This window comes from Onychostoma macrolepis, chromosome 09 (assembly GCF_012432095.1).
Source record: "Onychostoma macrolepis isolate SWU-2019 chromosome 09, ASM1243209v1, whole genome shotgun sequence".
In the NCBI taxonomy this organism is placed as follows: domain Eukaryota; kingdom Metazoa; phylum Chordata; class Actinopteri; order Cypriniformes; family Cyprinidae; genus Onychostoma; species Onychostoma macrolepis.
In genome coordinates, this window is record NC_081163.1 from 27075123 (window position 1) to 27094988 (window position 19866).

The following is a 19866-nucleotide window of genomic DNA, read 5'->3' on the forward strand; positions in this document are numbered from 1 at the left end:
AACCTTTTTGTCTAAATGGTTCTATAAAGAACCTTTAACATCTGAAGAACCTTTTTGTTTCACAAAAGGTTCTTTGTGGTGAAAGAATGTTCTTCAGATTATAAAAAGGTAAGAAAGAGATGGTTCTTTAAAGAACCTTTGACTGAATGGTTCTTTGTGGAACCAAAAGTGGTTCTTCTATGGCATCGCTTGAAGAACCTTTTGAAGCACCTTTATTTTTAAGAGTGTATATCACTTATTCACTATTTCCCTATGTAAAGTTGCAGTTCCATCGACCTCTAGTGGACAAATTGAGCTCTGCAGCTGTCCAAAAGCATGACCATATCCTTGAAAGTGAGGGGCTTCCTCAGGCAGACCCTCACCCATGTACTGATCTACAGTTCTGTAATATAAGCGCATACTGCACTCTTTAAAACAAAGGTTTCAGAAGGTTTTTATTCCAGTGTCATAGAAGAAATGCCTTTTTTTTCTTAGTGTAAAGAACCATTTTCCACTATAAAGAACCTTTTTTTACAATGGAAGGTTTCAATGAAGGTTAAAGGTTCCTCATTGAACCACTGATACACACATTTATTTTTAAGAGTGTAGACAGAGTTCATAAACTACATCAGCTTTCAGTGTTAACTGGGGCGAGAACTTTAGCGGCTTTCTACAGCGGCACCTCATAAATATTCATGATCGCAATCTATGTAGCTAAGCTGTCATGAAAACTAATTTTTCCCGTTTCGTGATAATAAAAAATCTGGGAAACACACAAAACGCATAGGGCTGAGTTATTAGTGTCTTTTTATAACTCATGCACTTACCAGATCATGTCGCCACATCGCTTCATGTCTGTGACAGTATAGTGAAGTCTCTACTTGTCATTACATCTTTGCCCTTAAAAGCTGGCAAGTTCAGTGCATAGGCCTATCACAATCTATCACAAACTTTAAACTAGCATTTTTTGTTTTTAAATACATAATGCCTTCAAGTCAATTTCATTACAGGTTTCCTACATATTTGTGTCAAATTCATTTATGAACCTGCCAATATTCTGATTCATGTTAGGCCGGAGTAGAACATGTGCTCTTCTCTGAATACAAAGCTCAGCTTGCATGTGGTAGTATTGCACAGATTCCCTTTTTCCTTCTTGAAGATTTACTGAAATCATAAGGTTAGAGTTTTGCTATTAATCCATGTACACTGTAAAAAATACTGGGTTATTTATTTTTTTAACCCAAATGCTGGGTTCAGCCTGTTGGGTCATTTTATTTGGGTTGTTTTTAATATTTTTACCTAGGTGCTGTTTTTTTTTTTTTTTAACCCAAATGCTGGGTTCAGCTTGTCGGGTCATTTTATTGGGTCATTTTTAATATCTTTACCCAGGTGCTGGGTAGTTTTTCTGTAACTAAGTTGCTGGGTCATTTTTAATGCTGGGTTATTTTTTTATACCCAACTGCTGGGTTGAGTCTGTCTCCGGCGAAACAACCCAGCTTCTGAGTTACAGGCTTTTTGAGTCCGCTACAGGAGAGAGTGGTTCTCAGTGCTAACACCGATTTGGTGCACTTCTTCAGTGAAATAAAGGTTTGTATACATTTTAATTAATTTATAAAGTCTTTACTGTGCTGTAAATTGTATTATTTTGCGCAACGCAAAAATAAGGACGAGATGTCTGCTGCATCAGCAGCGGTTGCTTCGCACGATGGAAACACCTTTTGCCTTGCATAACATAAATTGATTTTATTCATTATAATACTGAGTGTAATTTAATTTGACTTAATGTTCTCTAATCTCAGTACTGTTTGTTTATGGGCAGGTTTTGGAGTCAGTTACGGCATCTTTCAGCTATGAGTGAAACGCGAGGCCTCGGTCTAGAGTTCGCAGTTCCCCCGTGAACAGCATCCCTTCACCGGCTCAGATTTCGGCGACACACTGGCACGTGAATTAGTACTATTTTGGAAAAAAAAGTGATTACAGAGAGCGGTTGAATACACTTAAATTAAAATGCTACTTTTAAATGTTACATTTTTTATTTATAAAATGCTGAACGAGTTTAAATATATGTAATATTGTAAACTATTCACCCATATAAATTAAATGCGTCTTTTTCTTTTGTATTTTGTCTACGTGTTCTTGCTTAATAATAAATGTTCATCTTTTGTTTATTGCTGTTGCCTCTAATATTTCAATGTGTGATTTTTTTTTTTTTTAATTTCCAGCCAATTTTAAGGCAGCAATATAATAATTTTTAAACAGTAGTTGACTTAAATAAAACAACCCAGCATGTTAGGTAAAAACATTAACCCAACCAGCTGGGTCAAAATAACCCAGCATGTGTTCTGTCCAATATTTACCCATCGCTGGGTTGCCAAATAACCCAAGTTGGGTTGTGTTTAACCCAGCATTTTTTAGTGTACATTTGGGGATATCTCACATATTTCTCAAATCATATAATTTTTATTTATTTTTTTTCCCAGTATAATTTTGGGGATTGAATCTAAAAGTCTCATGTAATGCTAAGTAAATAAGTTAAAGTTAAATTATTGCATGAATGGGGACAGCGTCATCTATCGGTTATAAGAGTGTATATACGTAGGCTATTAAGGGTTTCCAACAGCAGATTCAATGGGAAATGAAGAGGTATTTTTCACACTTTGAGTAGGCTACTCATGAGATTTACTGGTAAACATTAAAACGCAACCATTATTGTTTAACTGTTTAGTATTTTTGTGTAAACACTCAGTGTTAGGCGTCAAATGCCTTGTTTCAGGATGATGAAATTAATTGAGCTGTTTTCAACTAGCTTAATTATGATGTCTTTGTCTATGACCCTGTGTTTTGCATAGGGCTGATTCATGCTCTGCACCACTATTAAACCATTCATTCTCTACTGTGCAGATAATGTCAAAAAAATAAGCGTTTTAATGTGTTTTGATACTTAATTACCATATGCGTGATGGATTCTAGGAGAGTTTACCACTAGATGGGGATATTTCTATTACATTACTGTAAGCTTTGTTTGGCCTAATCTGGGTAAGAAGACCACAATTGTGTGTAGAATTTTTGATTACCTGATCGGACACACTTACAACATGGTGTTGCAAGTAAAGTGTTTATTAAGCTTTATTTACACATTTAGATTTTCAATGCTTGGCACTTTAAAATAAACTTCTAAATGTCTGTTCAGTAGTCCCTATGTAATGGATGGCACAATTTAGTTTATGCTCCTAATTAAGTGAAAAAAAAAAAACAGTTAAAAATGATGTTCAAAAACACATACTAATATGTATCAATACAATGTGCAACACTTTACATTTAGGTTAATACCTAAATATTTTAATACACTTTACACCTAAATGAATTGTGATTAAACAAGTATTCCATGAACATAAAGTGCCTGAAGTGGTATTATATATTTTTTTTTTTTAGTATTATATTTTTAGCTATGTAAAAAAGTCTCCTCTTCTCCACTTTTTGCATGACTTTCAAGAGAGAGACTGATAGACAGAGCTGGGTAGATTACCTGCAAATTGTAGTCTGTTACTGATTCCAAATTACAGTACATGACAAAATTATAGTTAGTAATGTAATCCATTACATTACACATTTTAGGTAATATAATCAGAGTACTTTTTGATTACTTTTGACCTAACTCATTTATCAGATTGATTTAAATAGGATAATCTTTTAGTATATTGATATAAAAATACAAAGAGAAAGAAAATATGTGACCCAGGACCCCAAAACCATAGGGGTAATTTTTTTAAAACTGAGATTTACACATCATATGAAAGCTGAATAAATAAGCTTTCCATTGATGTATGGTTAGGGTAGGACAATATTTGGCCGAGATACAACTATTTGAATATCAAAATATTGAGAAAATCGCCTTTAAATTTGTCCAAATGAAGTTCCAAAAAATTATTTTTTTGTTTTGATATATTTACGGTACAAAATTTACAAAATAACTTAATATCTTTACTTAATATCCTAATGATTTTTGGCATAAAAGAAAAATTTATAATTTTGGCCCATATTGTTGGCTATTGCTAAAATGCTATTTATGACTGGTTTTGTGGTCCAGGGTCATATATATTCCATTCATTGTTATTAACAACATGAAGTGCATTAAACATAACATTACCACTGAGTGATAATTAAAATAAAAATTAATGTGTTCGTCAGTAACAGATGCAATGTTGAAATGTTGAAAAAACACTTCTCCAAAAAATAGATGATTTTTGTAAATCCAGTGGTCAAATTCGGTGTGGAATCTGTGACTCAAATTCCTCTCAGTTTATAATTATAGCCACATGACCACAAAACTGGAAGACTTTCTGAATATACAGTATCTCACAGAAGTGAGTACACCCCTCACATTTTTGTAAATATTTTATTATTTATTTTCATCTGACAACACTGAAGAAATGACACTTTGCTACAATGTAAAGTAGTGAGTGTACAGCTTGTATAACAGTGTAAATTTGCTGTCCTCTCAAAATAACTCAACACACAGCTATTAATGTCTAAACCGCTGGCCACAAAATTGAGTACACCCCTAAGTGAAAATGTCCAAATTGGGCCCAATTAGCCATTTTCTCTCCCCGGTGTCATGTGACTCGTTAGTGTTACAAGGTCTCAGGTGTGAATGGGGAGCAGGCGTGTTAAACTTGGTGTTATCGCTCTCACTCTCTCATACTGGTCACTGGAAGTTCAACATGGCACCTCATGGCAAAGAACTCTCTGAGGATCTGAAAAAAAAGAATTGTTGCTCTACATTAGGGGTGTCCCCGACTAAGGATTTTCATAGTCGAATCGGAATTTTCGAATCTTGCTGACAGTCGACTGATAGTCGAATCATATGTTTGGGGGCGGGGCAAAATACATTACCAAGAGTCAAGTCAGACATTAGACAGTCATAAATACTTACTTTAACACACAGGGAAAATGTGTAATGGACGCCTCGCAGATACAAATGGAGTGAATAATGTTTTATGTTTTGATTAAAAGATGAAAAAAATCCAGTCTTTCACTCTGCGTCAGTTTGAGTCTTGTTAAAGTTTTAAATCCTTGCCGCCAAGATGCTCCTCTGTAGGTCACGGATTATGGAAAGTGAAACTTAAATCTATAGGGGTGGTTGGATTTATTCACGCACGTTAAAATATGTATTTAAAGCTTCTTTTTTTTCAGATTCTTATTTACAGCATTATCATAATGAGCTGTATATTAACTTATTGGGAGAAAACCGGTAGTTCTATGTGAAATCAGACATTGAGCACCCCCATATAGCCAAAATGGTATAATCATAACACCCCGCGAATATTCGACTGTGAGATTGGGAGTCGAATCAGGCTCCTCGAATCGAAGCATCGAATCGTCGACTATTCGGGGTCACCCCTACTCTACATAAAGATGGCGTAGGCTATAAGAAGACTGCCAAGACCCTGAAACTGAGCTGCAGCAGGGTGGCCAAGACCATACAGCGGTTTAACAAGACAGGTTCCACTCAGAACAGGCCTCGCCATGGTCGACCAAAGAAGTTGAGTGCACATGCTCAGCGTCATATCCAGATGTTGTGTTTGGAAATAGACTTATGAGTGCTGCCAGCATTGCTGCAGAGGTTGAAGGGGTGGGGGGTCAGCCTGTCAGTGCTCAGACCATACACCGCACACTGCATCAAATTGGTCTGCATGGCTGTCATCCCAAAAGGAAGCCTCTTCTAAAGATGATGCACAAGAAAGCCCGCAAACAGTTTTCTGAAGACAAGCAGACTAAGGACATGGACTACTGGAACCATGTCCTGTGGTCTGATGAGACCAAGATAAACTTATTTGGTTCAGATGGTGTCAAGCGTGTGTGGCGGCAACCAGGTGAGGAGTACAAAGACAAGTGTATCTTGCCAACAGTCAAACATGGTGGTGGGAGTGTTATAGTCTGGGGCTGCATGAGTGCTGCCGGCACTGGGGAGCTACAGTTCAACAGAGCATGATCCCCTCCCTTCGGAGACTGGGCCGCAGGGCAGTATTCCAACATGATAACGACCCCAAACACACCTCCAAGACGATCACTGCCTTGCTAAAGAAGCTGAGGGTAAAGGTTCACTAAACAGTTTCACTTAGGGGTGTACTCACTTTTGTGGCTAGCGGTTTAGACATTAATGGCTGTGTGTTGAGTTATTTTGAGGGGACATCAAATTTACACCGTTATACAAGCTGTACACTCACTACATATTCCAACATGATAACGACCCCAAACACACCTCCAAGACGATCACTGCCTTGCTAAAGAAGCTGAGGGTAAAGGTTCACTAAACAGTTTCACTTAGGGGTGTACTCACTTTTGTGGCTAGCGGTTTAGACATTAATGGCTGTGTGTTGAGTTATTTTGAGGGGACATCAAATTTACACCGTTATACAAGCTGTACACTCACTACATTACATTGTAGCAAAGTGTCATTTCTTCAGTGTTGTCACATGAAAAGATATAATAAAATATTTACAAAAATGTGAGGGGTCAACTCACTTCTGTGAGATACTGTATATAAGCAGTATGCTATTTTTAGAAAGATAAATTCAAAAGATAAAAAAGAAGATTCAGGGAGAATCAATAAATTATGAATAATTTATTGTTATTGTGTAAAAATGTAATCATGTAATCAATTATGTTAATGGCTCTAGGGCAGGGGTTGCCTTATGAGTGCTGCTCTAGGGCATCTGCAGTACGGTGACTTTCACCATACACACTCAAAAGAATATTCTGCCTGCTTGTTCATGTTACTTTGTTAAAATGAGCCAAAGCAAAACAATTCTTGAACATTTTGTCACAATTTTATTTAATTATATTCAATACATTTCAATTTGTAAAATTTCAACATTTCTATTTTGTAAGGGGACTACATGAATTACTTTGCTAACATAACTAACTGGGGAGTAGATCAGTAATTCCCAGCATGCTTTACATGGGACTGCATTAAGAGAGTAAATGTTTAAATTAATTGTTTTTAATGTGTAATTTTGTTTGGTAGAGTTAAATGTTCAATGATTTAGAAGAGTTTCTATTATGTTTGCTGTTATTTGAGTTTGAGTTTGGTCTGATAAAATAAAATATTATTTGTTTAAATGAACATTCTGATGAAAAAAAAAAATGTCTTTAGTTTTTTGGTGACTTACATTCTGTGTCTAACGCCAGGTGGCCTTTTTTCACATTAATACGTTATGCTAGTTAACACCCTGCCCCAGTCTCTTTCTGATTCTGTTCTGCTTATTTACACTTTTCTCGCATTTCTCTACTGTAATTGTGGAGAAACTACACATATTGATCTCTGGCCCGTCGGGCTGCGGTTTCAGCTGGCGCTGTGTGTTCAGACTCCTCCAGCATGCACACAGAGCCCCTCACAGACTGGAGCAGAGGATCAAAACCCTTCATTGTGTGGCGGCCATTAGTCCATGATCCTCTGCTCTTTCTGTAGGTGATCAGGAAGCTGTTCTCTGCACTTCCTGTGTCACTCCTGCTCACCCTATACAAACAATCAGAAGCATTTATCTAGTCTGATCCTAACAAGACAATCCAGCCATGACTGCTGAGTCAGATAAGTGTGCGTCACTGGCCACCTGCTCAGTATAACCAGGGGTGGCGCTCAATGTCGTCTAAACTGGGCCGATCTGATGCCGCTGCACTGAGGCACCAGCGAATCAGCTGACGGCACTCTGTTACACACAACACAGTGTTCAGGAACACAAAACCACATGCTTCACCTGGATCTGGACGTGATTTCTGTCTCTTGCCTGTTGACAGCACTCTAGGGAAGTGCAGTCTGTTTTGTAGGTGACCCTCAATGCGCCTCTGAAGGAAACAGCCGCACAGGATGTTGTGAGCATCACCCCACTGACCAAACCGTAGCAGGTCCTGCATGATGGCGGTGCTGCGAAACCACTCAGGAGGGGCGTACTGAAGAGTGCCTGAGAGAACCAACAAGACAACAAACATCATCTGAAGAGGCTCCCTTCGGTCGATCATCCAAAGTCCACAAACAAACACAGACTGCAGTGAGATCAAACCAACCTGCAAAGTGTTTGTAGGCCGAGTCTTTCAGCAGATCTCCACAGCCGAAGTCCAGCAGCTTGATGTCATGTGACTCTGTGGAGATCAGCAGGTTCTCTGGTTTGACGTCCCGGTGCAGGACTCCGCGGCTCTCGCAGTGTTTCAGCGCCGTGATCAGCTGCAGCAGCACTTTCTTGGCCAGACTCTCATCCAGGCGTCCGTTCTCCTCACAGAAACTCTCCAGATCTTGGCAAGGAAGCGGGCACTCCAGGATCATGGTGTAGCGTCCGGGACGGTCAAACCACTCCAGTAGCTGCAGGACGTTGGGGCAGGCAGGAGTCGAATTGACCAGGGTCATCAACGCCACCTCCAGCGGCAGCCGACCCTGACCTTCCTACAGGACAAACGCTCCGTTATATCCAGCGCTGAATCAGACGAAACAGAGCAACAGATTCACTCTGAACTTACAACTCTCAGTCTCTGTGTTCCTCTTTTAGAGACGTACTTGATGGCAACCTGTAGACAGATGAAGCACAGTAAACCACGCTGACTAATTATCACAGATGACATTTACTGATATCAACATTTCTAAAGGCTGTTTAACTGCAGGAGGTAAAAAAATACTGTCTTACTGGCAGTCCATCAGACCTGCGGGTCCCAGCATACACAGGGCCGAATCCGCCTCGGCCCAGCAAAGGGCCCTTCACATACGCTTCTGCAACACACAAGATCACAAGAAATGTCTTTAACAAAAAACATGCTGCAGCATCTAAACCTGTAACAGAAGAATGTTACTTTACTTCAGCTGAAGAGCATTTTCAGTGACAAATCATTTAGTGAGTCATAAGGTGTTTAATATCAGTGTATTCTGACCTCTGCGGGAGCGTTTGGCAGGTCTTCTGTATGAGGGGGACGGACGCTTATCCTCCTGGCTGCCGCTCTGCCACTTCCTCTTCCTGTGAGCCTGATCTGTGGACACAGAAACGGCCAACTCTGAAGGCAGAGGTACGATGTATCCAGGCAGCTCTTGGTTCAGTGGCTGGTTTGGGTTTGGCAGTGGTTCCTGAGCGCCGTCACCAGAGCCGCGTCTCCCAACCTCCTGAGCAGCCGCTTGGGAGAAAGCAGCACTCCTGGATCTGGAGCGGCCTGAGGCTAAAATATTTCACACATCAAACACTTACAGCCTTTATTAGGAACGTTTATTAATAATCAGCAATCAGTCTCACTGGTCAAATCAAATCATGTTACTTCACATTTTTAAACTTTCTATTGGGTATTGAATTGCATTTGAGCAGCTCTGACTGTAGTTTCCCAGCATTATAATTGTGTCAAAGAATTAAACACATATTTCACTGATTTTCATATACAAGGAAGAAAAAACATGTGATCACTGAGCTAGTAAAAATGTGTGATTAAATGGGTTCACCTGCACACATTTCTTCATATTAATTCATATTGTACAATATCATACCATAACATACTAATATAATAAACAAATGAAAATTAAAACACTCACCTCGTTTTTCACCAGTATGAGCCATTGACAGTCTCCTCCAAACTCCAATAAAAACAATAAATAAATAAAAATGTAATTAATTAATTAAAGAAAGAAAGAAAGAAAGAAAGAAAGAAAGAAAGAAGAGAACAATAAAACTTTCCTCAGAATAATCAGAAATCCTTCGAAAATAAAACTCTACTCAAAGAAAAATCCTCCGATCTCCTAAAATAAAAGTCTCCTCTCCGTCGAAAATCACAATCTCAGCACATAAATATTCTCCAAAAGTCTCTGAAGTCGCCTCGTCTCTCAACCAGCAGATATTGATGGCTTTGAGTGTTTATATACTGTATGCAGAAATCATATCATAACACGCGTCGCTATAGCAACTACAATTTGTTTCATGCCTGATGTCTAGTGCATGAGTACAACAGCGCGAGCGCACGCAATTTTTGGTATACATTGAATCTTTATGCACTTTTCAATATTAACTTGCGAGATTTACTAATAAAGGCATAAAGGAACATAAATCAGAGATGTTATTATGAACTCTGGCTAAACTGAATTATAGTTTATTATGGTTTTCAATAGTCTTTGGTTGTACTCACTCACACGACCTCAGACATGAATCGAATTGTAGTTGCTATAGCAACGCGTGTTATTATATGATTTCTGCATACAGTATATAAACACTCAAACCCATCGATATCTGCTGGTTGAGAGACGAGGCGACTTCACAGACTTTTGGAGAATATTTATGTGCTGAGATTGTGATTTTCGACGGAGAGGAGACTTTTATTTTAGGAGATCAGAGGATTTTTCTTTGAGTAACGTTAACTTTAGAGTTCTATTTTTTTTTTTTTTGAAGGATTTCAGATTATTTCTGAGGAAAGTTTTAGTGTTCTCTTATTTCTGAATTTTCTTTCTTTCTTTAATTACATTTTTATTTATTTATTGTTTTTATTGGAGTTTGGAGGAGATTGTCAATGGCTCATACTGGTGAAAAACGAGGTGAGTGTTTTAATTTTCATTTGTTTATTATATTAGTATGTTATGGTATGATATTGTACAATATGAATTAATATGAAGAAATGTGTGCAGGTGAACCCATTTAATCACACATTCTTACTAGCTCAGTGATCACATGTATTTTATTCCTTGTATATGAAAATCAGTGAAAAATGTGTTTAATTCTTTGACACAATTATAATGCTGGGAAACTACAGTCAGAGCTGCTCAAATGCAATTCAATACCCAATAGAAAGTTTAAAAATGTGAAGTAACATGATTTGATTTGACCAGTGAGACTGATTGCTGATTATTAATAAACGTTCCTAATAAAGGCTGTAAGTGTTTGATGTGTGAAATATTTTAGCCTCAGGCCGCTCCAGATCCAGGAGTGCTGCTTTCTCCCAAGCGGCTGCTCAGGAGGTTGGGAGACGGCTCTGGTGACGCGCCAGGAACCACTGCCAAACCCAAACCAGCCACTGAACCAAGAGCTGCCTGGATACATCGTACTCTGCCTTCAGAGTTGGCCGTTTCTGTGTCCACAGATCAGGCTCACAGGAAGAGGAAGTGGCAGAGCGGCAGCCAGGAGGATAAGCGTCCGTCCCCCTCATACAGAAGACCTGCCAAACGCTCCCGCAGAGGTCAGAATACACTGATATTAAACACCTTATGACTCACTAAATGATTTGTCACTGAAAATGCTCTTCAGCTGAATTAAAGTAACATTCTTCTGTTACAGGTTTAGATGCTGCAGCATGTTTTTTGTTAAAGACATTTCTTGTGATCTTGTGTGTTGCAGAAGCGTATGTGAAGGGCCCTTTGCTGGGCCGAGGCGGATTCGGCCCTGTGTATGCTGGGACCCGCAGGTCTGATGGACTGCCAGTAAGACAGCATTTTTTTACCTCCTGCAGTTAAACAGCCTTTAGAAATGTTGATATCAGTAAATGTCATCTGTGATAATTAGTCAGCGTGGTTTACTGTGCTTCATCTGTCTACAGGTTGCCATCAAGTACGTCTCTAAAAGAGGAACACAGAGACTGAGAGTTGTAAGTTCAGAGTGAATCTGTTGCTCTGTTTCGTCTGATTCAGCGCTGGACATAACGGAGCGTTTGTCCTGCAGGAAGGTCAGGGTCGGCTGCCGCTGGAGGTGGCGTTGATGACCCTGGTCAATTCGACTCCTGCCTGCCCCAACGTCCTGCAGCTGCTGGAGTGGTTTGACCGTCCCGGACGCTACACCATGATCCTGGAGTGCCCGCTTCCTTGCCAAGATCTGGAGAGTTTCTGTGAGGAGAACGGACGCCTGGATGAGAGTCTGGCCAAGAAAGTGCTGCTGCAGCTGATCACGGCGCTGAAACACTGCGAGAGCCGCGGAGTCCTGCACCGGGACGTCAAACCAGAGAACCTGCTGATCTCCACAGAGTCACATGACATCAAGCTGCTGGACTTCGGCTGTGGAGATCTGCTGAAAGACTCGGCCTACAAACACTTTGCAGGTTGGTTTGATCTCACTGCAGTCTGTGTTTGTTTGTGGACTTTGGATGATCGACCGAAGGGAGCCTCTTCAGATGATGTTTGTTGTCTTGTTGGTTCTCTCAGGCACTCTTCAGTACGCCCCTCCTGAGTGGTTTCGGCAGCACCGCTATCATGCAGGACCTGCTACGGTTTGGTCAGTGGGGGTGATGCTCTACAACATCCTGTGCGGCTGTTTCCCCTTCAGAGGCGCATTGAGGGTCACCTACAAAAACAGACTGCACTTCCCTAGAGTGCTGTCAACAGGCAAGAGACAGAAATCACGTCCAGATCCAGGTGAAGCATGTGGTTTTGTGTTCCTGAACACTGTGTTGTGTGTAACAGAGTGCCGTCAGCTGATTCGCTGGTGCCTCAGTGCAGCGGCATCAGATCGGCCCAGTTTAGACGACATTGAGCGCCACCCCTGGTTATACTGAGCAGGTGGCCAGTGACGCACACTTATCTGACTCAGCAGTCATGGCTGGATTGTCTTGTTAGGATCAGACTAGATAAATGCTTCTGATTGTTTGTATAGGGTGAGCAGGAGTGACACAGGAAGTGCAGAGAACAGCTTCCTGATCACCTACAGAAAGAGCAGAGGATCATGGACTAATGGCCGAAGGGTTTTGATCCTCTGCTCCAGTCTGTGAGGGGCTCTGTGTGCATGCTGGAGGAGTCCGAACACAGCGCAAGCTGAAACCGCAGCCTGAGGGGCCAGAGATCAGTGTAGTTTCTCCACAATAAAGTGTAAATATACTGTATATAACAGGAGCAGGAAGAGAATGAAGCAGAGTGTAAACTAGCATAAGGTTGTTTTTTGTTTTTTTATTAGAACAGGGAAAAAGACCAAGAAATAAGAAAGAAATCATAAGAAATACATCTTAGTAGTTGATTAAATTCAATAGGAGGTGATGCATAGAATGTAAATTGCAAAAAATTCATAAATAAAATAAAGACATTTTTATGCTCAAAACAATAATATACCGTGACACCGTGTGGTACCGTGATACATTAACTGTGGCAGTGGGGCTGCACAACATTTGTAGATGCGAATTATCAGGGAAAAGAAACAGTAATAGAAATTGACAAAAGAAATAGAAATAAACAAAAAAATTATTGTTTAGTTCAAATAAGTCCAGCAAGTGGTTATGCACATACAGTAGAATACAAATTGCCTATAAAGACATGTTTAAATAAAAAATTACTCATTTGACTAACAGTTTGGACTCACAGCCATTATTTCTAAATTGGAAACATGAATTAGTGTCCCATGTGGACACACGTTCTTTTCAGGCACACTTATTCAAAACACCAAAACATAATATTCTGCGTGACCAGAGGTGAGGTTTTCCAGAATACAGAGTATTTATTCGGTATATAATATTCAGTGAATCATATTCCTTTTAACATACCTATACACTTCCAGATTCGCGTTATCTACCTAGTACCATAATGTTTTACTTCCGACCTTAGAAACACTTCTCAGACTTTCTAGTCTAGTGTTTCTCAAGACCTGCTGACCTTGACCTACATTAATAAACATTATTCTCCAGTTCCCCCTCATGGCATTTATCGACAGACAGCGAGTTACACTTCAAAATATCAGAAAAAGACAAAAAAAAATTGTGCATAATTTGGGGGGAACAAAAAGATATGAAAGCTCTGGGTTTGCTGTGCTTGTTTGTAGGGCTGCACAATTGGATCAAAACTTTTGTTTTTGCATATATGACTATAAAATATTACTATTAATAAGTAGTTTTATAATTATTACAGCTAAATAAAAATGTTAAACAAAAAAAGAAATATTAATGTTGTCATATTTAATTGATAAATAATATTTAAGTATTGTTACAACTTCTGGAACTAGTCATAAAAGAATTTAAATGAATTTTTACATCAAAGAGAGAGAATACAATTAGTGCTTTATCAGGGAACCAGCTTGAGGAGTGGATCAAGCCAAATTAACAAACAAAATTCTGTTACTAACTTCTAAATTAACACAATACACAGCCCCTCAAAAAAAAAAAAAAAATTAAAAGATATGTATACAAATGTAAATATATATATATATATATATATATATATATATATACATACAGTGGGTCCAGAAAGTATTCAGACCCCCTTAAATTTTTCACTCTTTGTTATATTGCAGCCATTTGCTAAAATCATTTAAGTTCATTTTTTTTCCTCATTAATGTACACACAGCACCCCATATTGACAGAAAAACACAGAATTGTTGACATTTTTGCAGATTTATTAAAAAAGAAAAACTGAAATATCACATAGTCCTAAGTATTCAGACCCTTTGCTGTGACACTCATATATTTAACTCAGGTGCTGTCCATTTCTTCTGATCATCCTTGAGATGGTTCTACACCTTCATTTGAGTCCAACTGTGTTTGATTATACTGATTGGACTTGATTAGGAAAGCCACACACCTGTCTATATAAGACCTTACAGCTCACAGTGCATGTCAGAGCAAATGAGAATCGTGAGGTCAAAGGAACTGCCTGAAGAGCTCAGAGACAGAATTGTGGCAAGGCACAGATCTGGCCAAGGTTACAAGAAAAAATTCTGCTGCACTTAAGGTTCCTAAGAGCACAGTGGCCTCCATAATCCTTAAATGGAAGACGTTTGGGATGACCAGAACCCTTCCTAGAGCTGGCCGTCCGGCCAAACTGAGCTATCGGGGGAGAAGAGCCTTGGTGAGAGAGGTAAAGAAGAACCCAAAGATCACTGTGGCTGAGCTCCAGAGATGCAGTCGGGAGATGGGAGAAAGTTGGAGAAAGTCAACCATCACTGCAGCCCTCCACCAGTCGGGGCTTTATGGCAGAGTGGCCCGACGGAAGCCTCTCCTCAGTGCAAGACACATGAAAGCCCGCATGGAGGACTCCAAGATGGTGAGAAATAAGATTCTCTGGTCTGATGAGACCAAGATAGAACTTTTTGGCCTTAATTCTAAGCGGTATGTGTGGAGAAAACCAGGCACTGCTCATCACCTGTCCAATACAGTCCCAACAGTGAAGCATGGTGGTGGCAGCATCATGCTGTGGGGGTGGTTTTCAGCTGCAGGGACAGGACGACTGGTTGCAATCGAGGGAAAGATGAATGCACGAAAACCTTCTCCAGAGTGCTCAGGACCTCAGACTGGGCTGAAGGTTTACCTTCCAACAAGACAATGACCCTAAGCACACAGCTAAAATAACGAAGGAGTGGCTTCACAACAACTCCGAGCCAGAGCCCTGACTTAAACCCAATTGAGCATCTCTGGAGAGACCTAAAAATGGCTGTCCACCAACGTTTACCATCCAACCTGACAGAACTGGAGAGGTTCTGCAAGGAGGAATGGCAGAGGATCCCCAAATCCAGGTGTGAAAAACTTGTTGCATCTTTCCCAAAAAGACTCATGGCTGTATTAGATCAAAAGGGTGCTTCTACTAAATACTGAGCAAAGGGTCTGAATACTTAGGACCATGTGATATTTCAGTTTTTCTTTTTTAATAAATCTGCAAAAATGTCAACAATTCTGTATTTTTCTGTCAATATGGGGTGCTGTGTGTACATTAATGAGGAAAAAAAAATATTTTAGCAAATGGCTGCAATATAACAAAGAGTGAAACATTTAAGGGGGTCTGAATACTTTCCGTACCCACTGTATATTTAGAGTATTACGAGCGATGATACGCAGTCCTTGAATATGCACTTTGAGTTAATTCATTCAGGTAGCATGTGCAATATGTAGTACTTATGCATTACTTAAGTTTTAATATGGTTTGTGTTTTATTATGATTGTGTTTTTATGGCTGCGATAATAAGTCTGTTATATGTTGTTTTAAGCCCTAATGTAAACTAAAGTTTAGTTTGCAGTGCACAGCATAAATGAGTACACCCCCTCTGATTAAATATAAAAGATTTTCTTAATGATCACTAATATAACTCATGGAAAGATGGCAAAATTGAAGTGTATTAAACATATTCTTAATAAAAACAGAGAAATATATGCCATTAATATCTGTAAAATAAGTAACAGCCCATTTTGTTTAAATGAAGGATTGCAGAAATGCAGCAATACTCTAGTACTTAATATGTCCTCCATAACTCTAAGTTTACTGCTCTGACCCTTCTTGGCACTGAGTGTAAAAGTTAATTCAAAACTCCTGGAGGTTGACCTCCTTAAATGCCCTGGTCTTTAATGGGGAATGTTGCTCAGCTCATCTCTACAGAATCCCCCACAGCTGCTCAAGAGTGTTAAGACTGAGTGAAATACATGTTCACTGAAGGATTTTCACCTTCAGAGAATGAATATCTTCATTGTCATGTTGAAAAAATGCCCACAATTCAGAGAATGAGGGAATGAGTTTCAGGTTTTTGTATTACATCACACAGTGGTGTGTGAATTCATGGTAGTGTTGATAAAGCATAACTCTCTCACACCTTCAGCACTCATACATTCCTACAGAATTACTTAATTACGTAATTTCACACTTCTCACTGTACACAAGCCTCCTCTAGTAACACCACAACATTTTGGATGCTGTTAGATCCGAAATGATTGGCTTGGTCTCATGAGACCAGAGTATGGATTCCCGGAAGTCTATATTTTGGGCCTGGGAAAAGGTTAAATGAGTTTATTGTGCTTTGGCTACAGTAGGTAGTTCTGGTGTGAAAACCATGCATGTCACTTCTTCATCTTACTCTGTGAGATAAACAGTCACTCTTCTCATAGATTTTACTGGCTCTGAGACACTTTCTTGGTGTTTCTCCTGTTCTTTTTCTAGCAAAAAGTCACTCATCACTAAATGAAAGCTTAAGTATTTGGGGCCTTTTCACAAGTCCATTGTTTTTGAATTTCTTTGTTACTTTTGCTATATTTTCACATTGAAAACAATAATTTGGTATTCCTCTTGTACCACTGTCCTCTTGTATGCTAAAAAATAAATCTCCTGCAGTGTTCACTGTACCAACAGAAAACTCTGTTATATTGTTGAGAGGGATCGTGGTTGGCTTTAGTTAGTTTTGTTTATATCCCAGAAAGCTAACAAGCTGTTGACTTACTAGTAGGTTTACCAGTATCCGTGTGCATGATGCCCGAGAGCTACAGAACTCCATCCTGTTCCAGATAGAGGAGAACGACAGCCTTTTCATATCACTAAACCATGTTCAACCTAACAAAACCTGTTTCCTGTTCTGTTTTTATTGTGTATTTATTGTTTTTGTGCCTGAGTTTCATACCTCATGATGTGTCTGCTTCTCTTTGTAGGACACACAGGAAATTGTGTTCATGTCCTCATTATGCTTCTTGGTGAACCACATACCCCTCTTGAGCTGGTTGATGAAGGGATTTCCAGACAATGGTCATCTGTCCAGTGAAGAGAGGCCTTTCATCTACTGTCTGAGCCATGCACACATGACTGCTGAATGTGCGTTTGGTCACTGAAGAGGATTTGGAGATGTTTGAAGATGGAACAGAAGTAAGTGATTGGCTTCCTAAATTAAATGGCAATCAGTGGAATTTGAATTTTAGTAGTTTAAAATATGGTCAACAAACAGTCATTAACACGTTCTCCAAAGAAATGCAAAATGGTGTTTATGTCCAGTGGCATACAAGCTTTGAGATGAGCAATAAGTGAGTCAGCTAATTTTCTGTGAGAATTATAGTTTGTCATCAAATGTAACTGTCATGAGCACACTGGACTCTTTCTCTCCATCTCTCACCCACTCGCACTCCCCAGGGTACTAATAAGCCACACATGTAGATTGTTATCTCACTTTTCAGCTCCCTTCATTCACTGCAGTCACAAGCAGTTTTGGGCTGGCCTTGAACATTGTTGTGTGTCACCTCATGCTCTTGGAAAGGAATCTGCCCTGCTCTCTTCCCTGTACTCCATGCCTGCAAAGACGCTAACATAATTTTATTCTCCCTGTGCATTTCCATTGGTTGTGAAACTCGTGATTTTGAAAGAAATTCCTTGGATATTCCCAAGGCCTGTGAAGGATTAAAGTTAGATTGAGCTCTTATGTTTATACTAGTGGTGGGCATAGATTAATTTTTTTAATCTAGATTAATCTCACTGTAATCTTGGAATTAATCTAGATTAATCTAGATTAAAATGGCTCATTTGAATTCTGCCAAGTAGATCAGAATAAGTTCACTACTAGTAGTAAACAACTAGCAGTCATCAAGAATTTAATATTGATAACATTGAAGACGTTGTATGATTATTCCTTAAAGATAAGGTTTTAATAGTTTTAGTGGTAGTAGCCTATTACATTCTGCCCAATGTCTTCAAGTGAAACCGAACTTTTATTTTGACGGGTTGCCGTGAGGATAGTTTTTCTCAAATGAAACGCTCGAATGCTCATGAAGTGACTCTCAGAGCAGTTCTGGAGATGTTGTTCATGTATTTATGTCCTCATTTAGTGAGACGACAGACGTTAATATCGCCGCAAGCGTCACGCGGTCTTCTGTATGAGTAGTGAACAAACCCGCGCGTCTGTGCCATACATTAACACAGAGACACACAGAAGTCATATTTAAATAGACGTTTTGCGGCTTAATATTTACAAATAGGAGTGGGAGTGTGCTCACTTGTGTATGCGCTTACGTTTGTGTGTGTGCGCACCGCCAAACCTGATATTGCCAAGTGCAACGTGTTCCTGGGTCAACATCTTTGTTGACCCTGGAACAACATTGTGATTAACCAATCAGATTTCAAGAACCAGTTTATAATTTTTGTGAAGTTTAGGATTATAATCAGTGTTTGGTGCTTGTACATCAGTGTAATTCATCTATCAGTTCCTCCGATTTTAGGGATTACTCATGGGTAAGGTTAGGTTTAGGTGTAGGAATATGGTTAAGATTATATTTTTGGATTAAAATGTTGTTCCAGGGTCAACAAAATATGTTGACCCAGGAACACGTTGCACTTGGCAATATCAGGTTGTGCGTGCGCACCGGGGCGGAACTCCGCTGTGCGCGCGATACAGAGAGCGCGACCATGTAACGTAGAGATAGAAATGACTTGCCGATTTCCATTGGGAAGCTTCTTAAAAATAAATTTTCCCTGAAGCAAACCCGGCGGCTTCATAGCTGCATCCATGTTAGCACGCATACACACAGGTTCGAAGACTCGTTCTCGCCCCCTACAGTGCAATTCGGCTAGGTATACATCCGCACTAAAATATCGAGGTGAAAGTCATCATAGCTTGCGTAGTATAGACCCAGCTCCCAACCCAACTTTGAGAATAGATTAACGGCGATATTTTTTTTATCGCCCGATAAGAGTCTCACGTTAACGCAGCACGTTAACGCCGATAACGGCCCACCACTAGTTTATACTGAACTGTTATAGTTATCGCCTTGAAGTTACTGAAGCATTGTAATAAAACTGCACTAATATTTCTCCTGAGAATACTTTCATGTCTTGAGTTGTGTTATTTATTTTCTGATTGACAGTGATGGGAATAACGGCGTTATAAATAAACGGCATTACTAACGGCGTTATTTTTTTCAGTAACGAGTAATCAAAGGAATTACTGTTTCCCCCGTTACAACGCCGTTACCGTTACTGACAATAAAATGTGGCGTTACTATAATTTATTATAATATTATTAGAATTTAATTTTTCAGTTCTTCTGAATGGATGCGCAGTGTAGCTGTATTTGACGAACCATAAACTCTAGTGTGACGGCGCACGGCCTTAAAGACCGTTATTTTAGAATTACAGGGCGAATTCCAAACAGAAGTGAGCCTCCCTATGCCCTACTCCCTTCGAAGGGCAGAGCCCTTGAAGCGTGTTCTTTAAAGGGTGTAGGGCATTACTGTCT

At 39.5% G+C, this 19866-nt stretch overlaps 2 protein-coding genes and 1 pseudogene across 3 annotated transcripts in view; 1 reads left to right on the forward strand and 2 right to left on the reverse strand.

The window, feature by feature from the left end:
* Positions 1-7817, reverse strand: part of pde11a (phosphodiesterase 11a) — a 98301-nt gene extending 90484 nt beyond the window's left edge. Inside the window, exon 1 of one of the 2 annotated variants that reach the window (XM_058787360.1) lies at positions 7737-7817. The gene's annotated coding sequence lies outside the window, so the exon portion shown is untranslated. The remainder of the gene's footprint in view (positions 1-7736) is intronic. The other variant, XM_058787359.1, reaches the window with a different exon arrangement.
* On the reverse strand, positions 6500-10138 carry LOC131547080 (serine/threonine-protein kinase pim-3-like). Its single transcript, XM_058787361.1, has 6 exons — positions 9539-10138; positions 8896-9174; positions 8655-8737; positions 8491-8538; positions 8044-8416; positions 6500-7940 (listed from the first exon to the last, which is right to left on the reverse strand). The coding sequence occupies exons 1-6, from the start codon at positions 9561-9563 to the stop codon at positions 7597-7599; spliced, it is 1152 nt and encodes a 383-aa protein (XP_058643344.1). The 5' UTR covers positions 9564-10138; the 3' UTR covers positions 6500-7596.
* A 427-nt stretch (positions 10139-10565) lies between these two features.
* On the forward strand, positions 10566-12647 carry LOC131546674 (serine/threonine-protein kinase pim-3-like; annotated as a pseudogene).
* The last annotated feature ends 7219 nt before the right edge of the window (positions 12648-19866 follow it).

Excerpts from the sequence above, each read along its gene's own strand:
- LOC131547080 (XM_058787361.1), bottom strand. The coding sequence starts at position 9,563 with ATGGCTCATACTGGTGAAAAACGAG. Across the intron at positions 8,738-8,895 it reads TGCCAAACGCTCCCGCAGAG|AAGCGTATGTGAAGGGCCCT; the intron begins GTCAGAATACAC and ends TGTGTGTTGCAG. Across the intron at positions 7,941-8,043 it reads GGCCTACAAACACTTTGCAG|GCACTCTTCAGTACGCCCCT; the intron begins GTTGGTTTGATC and ends TGGTTCTCTCAG.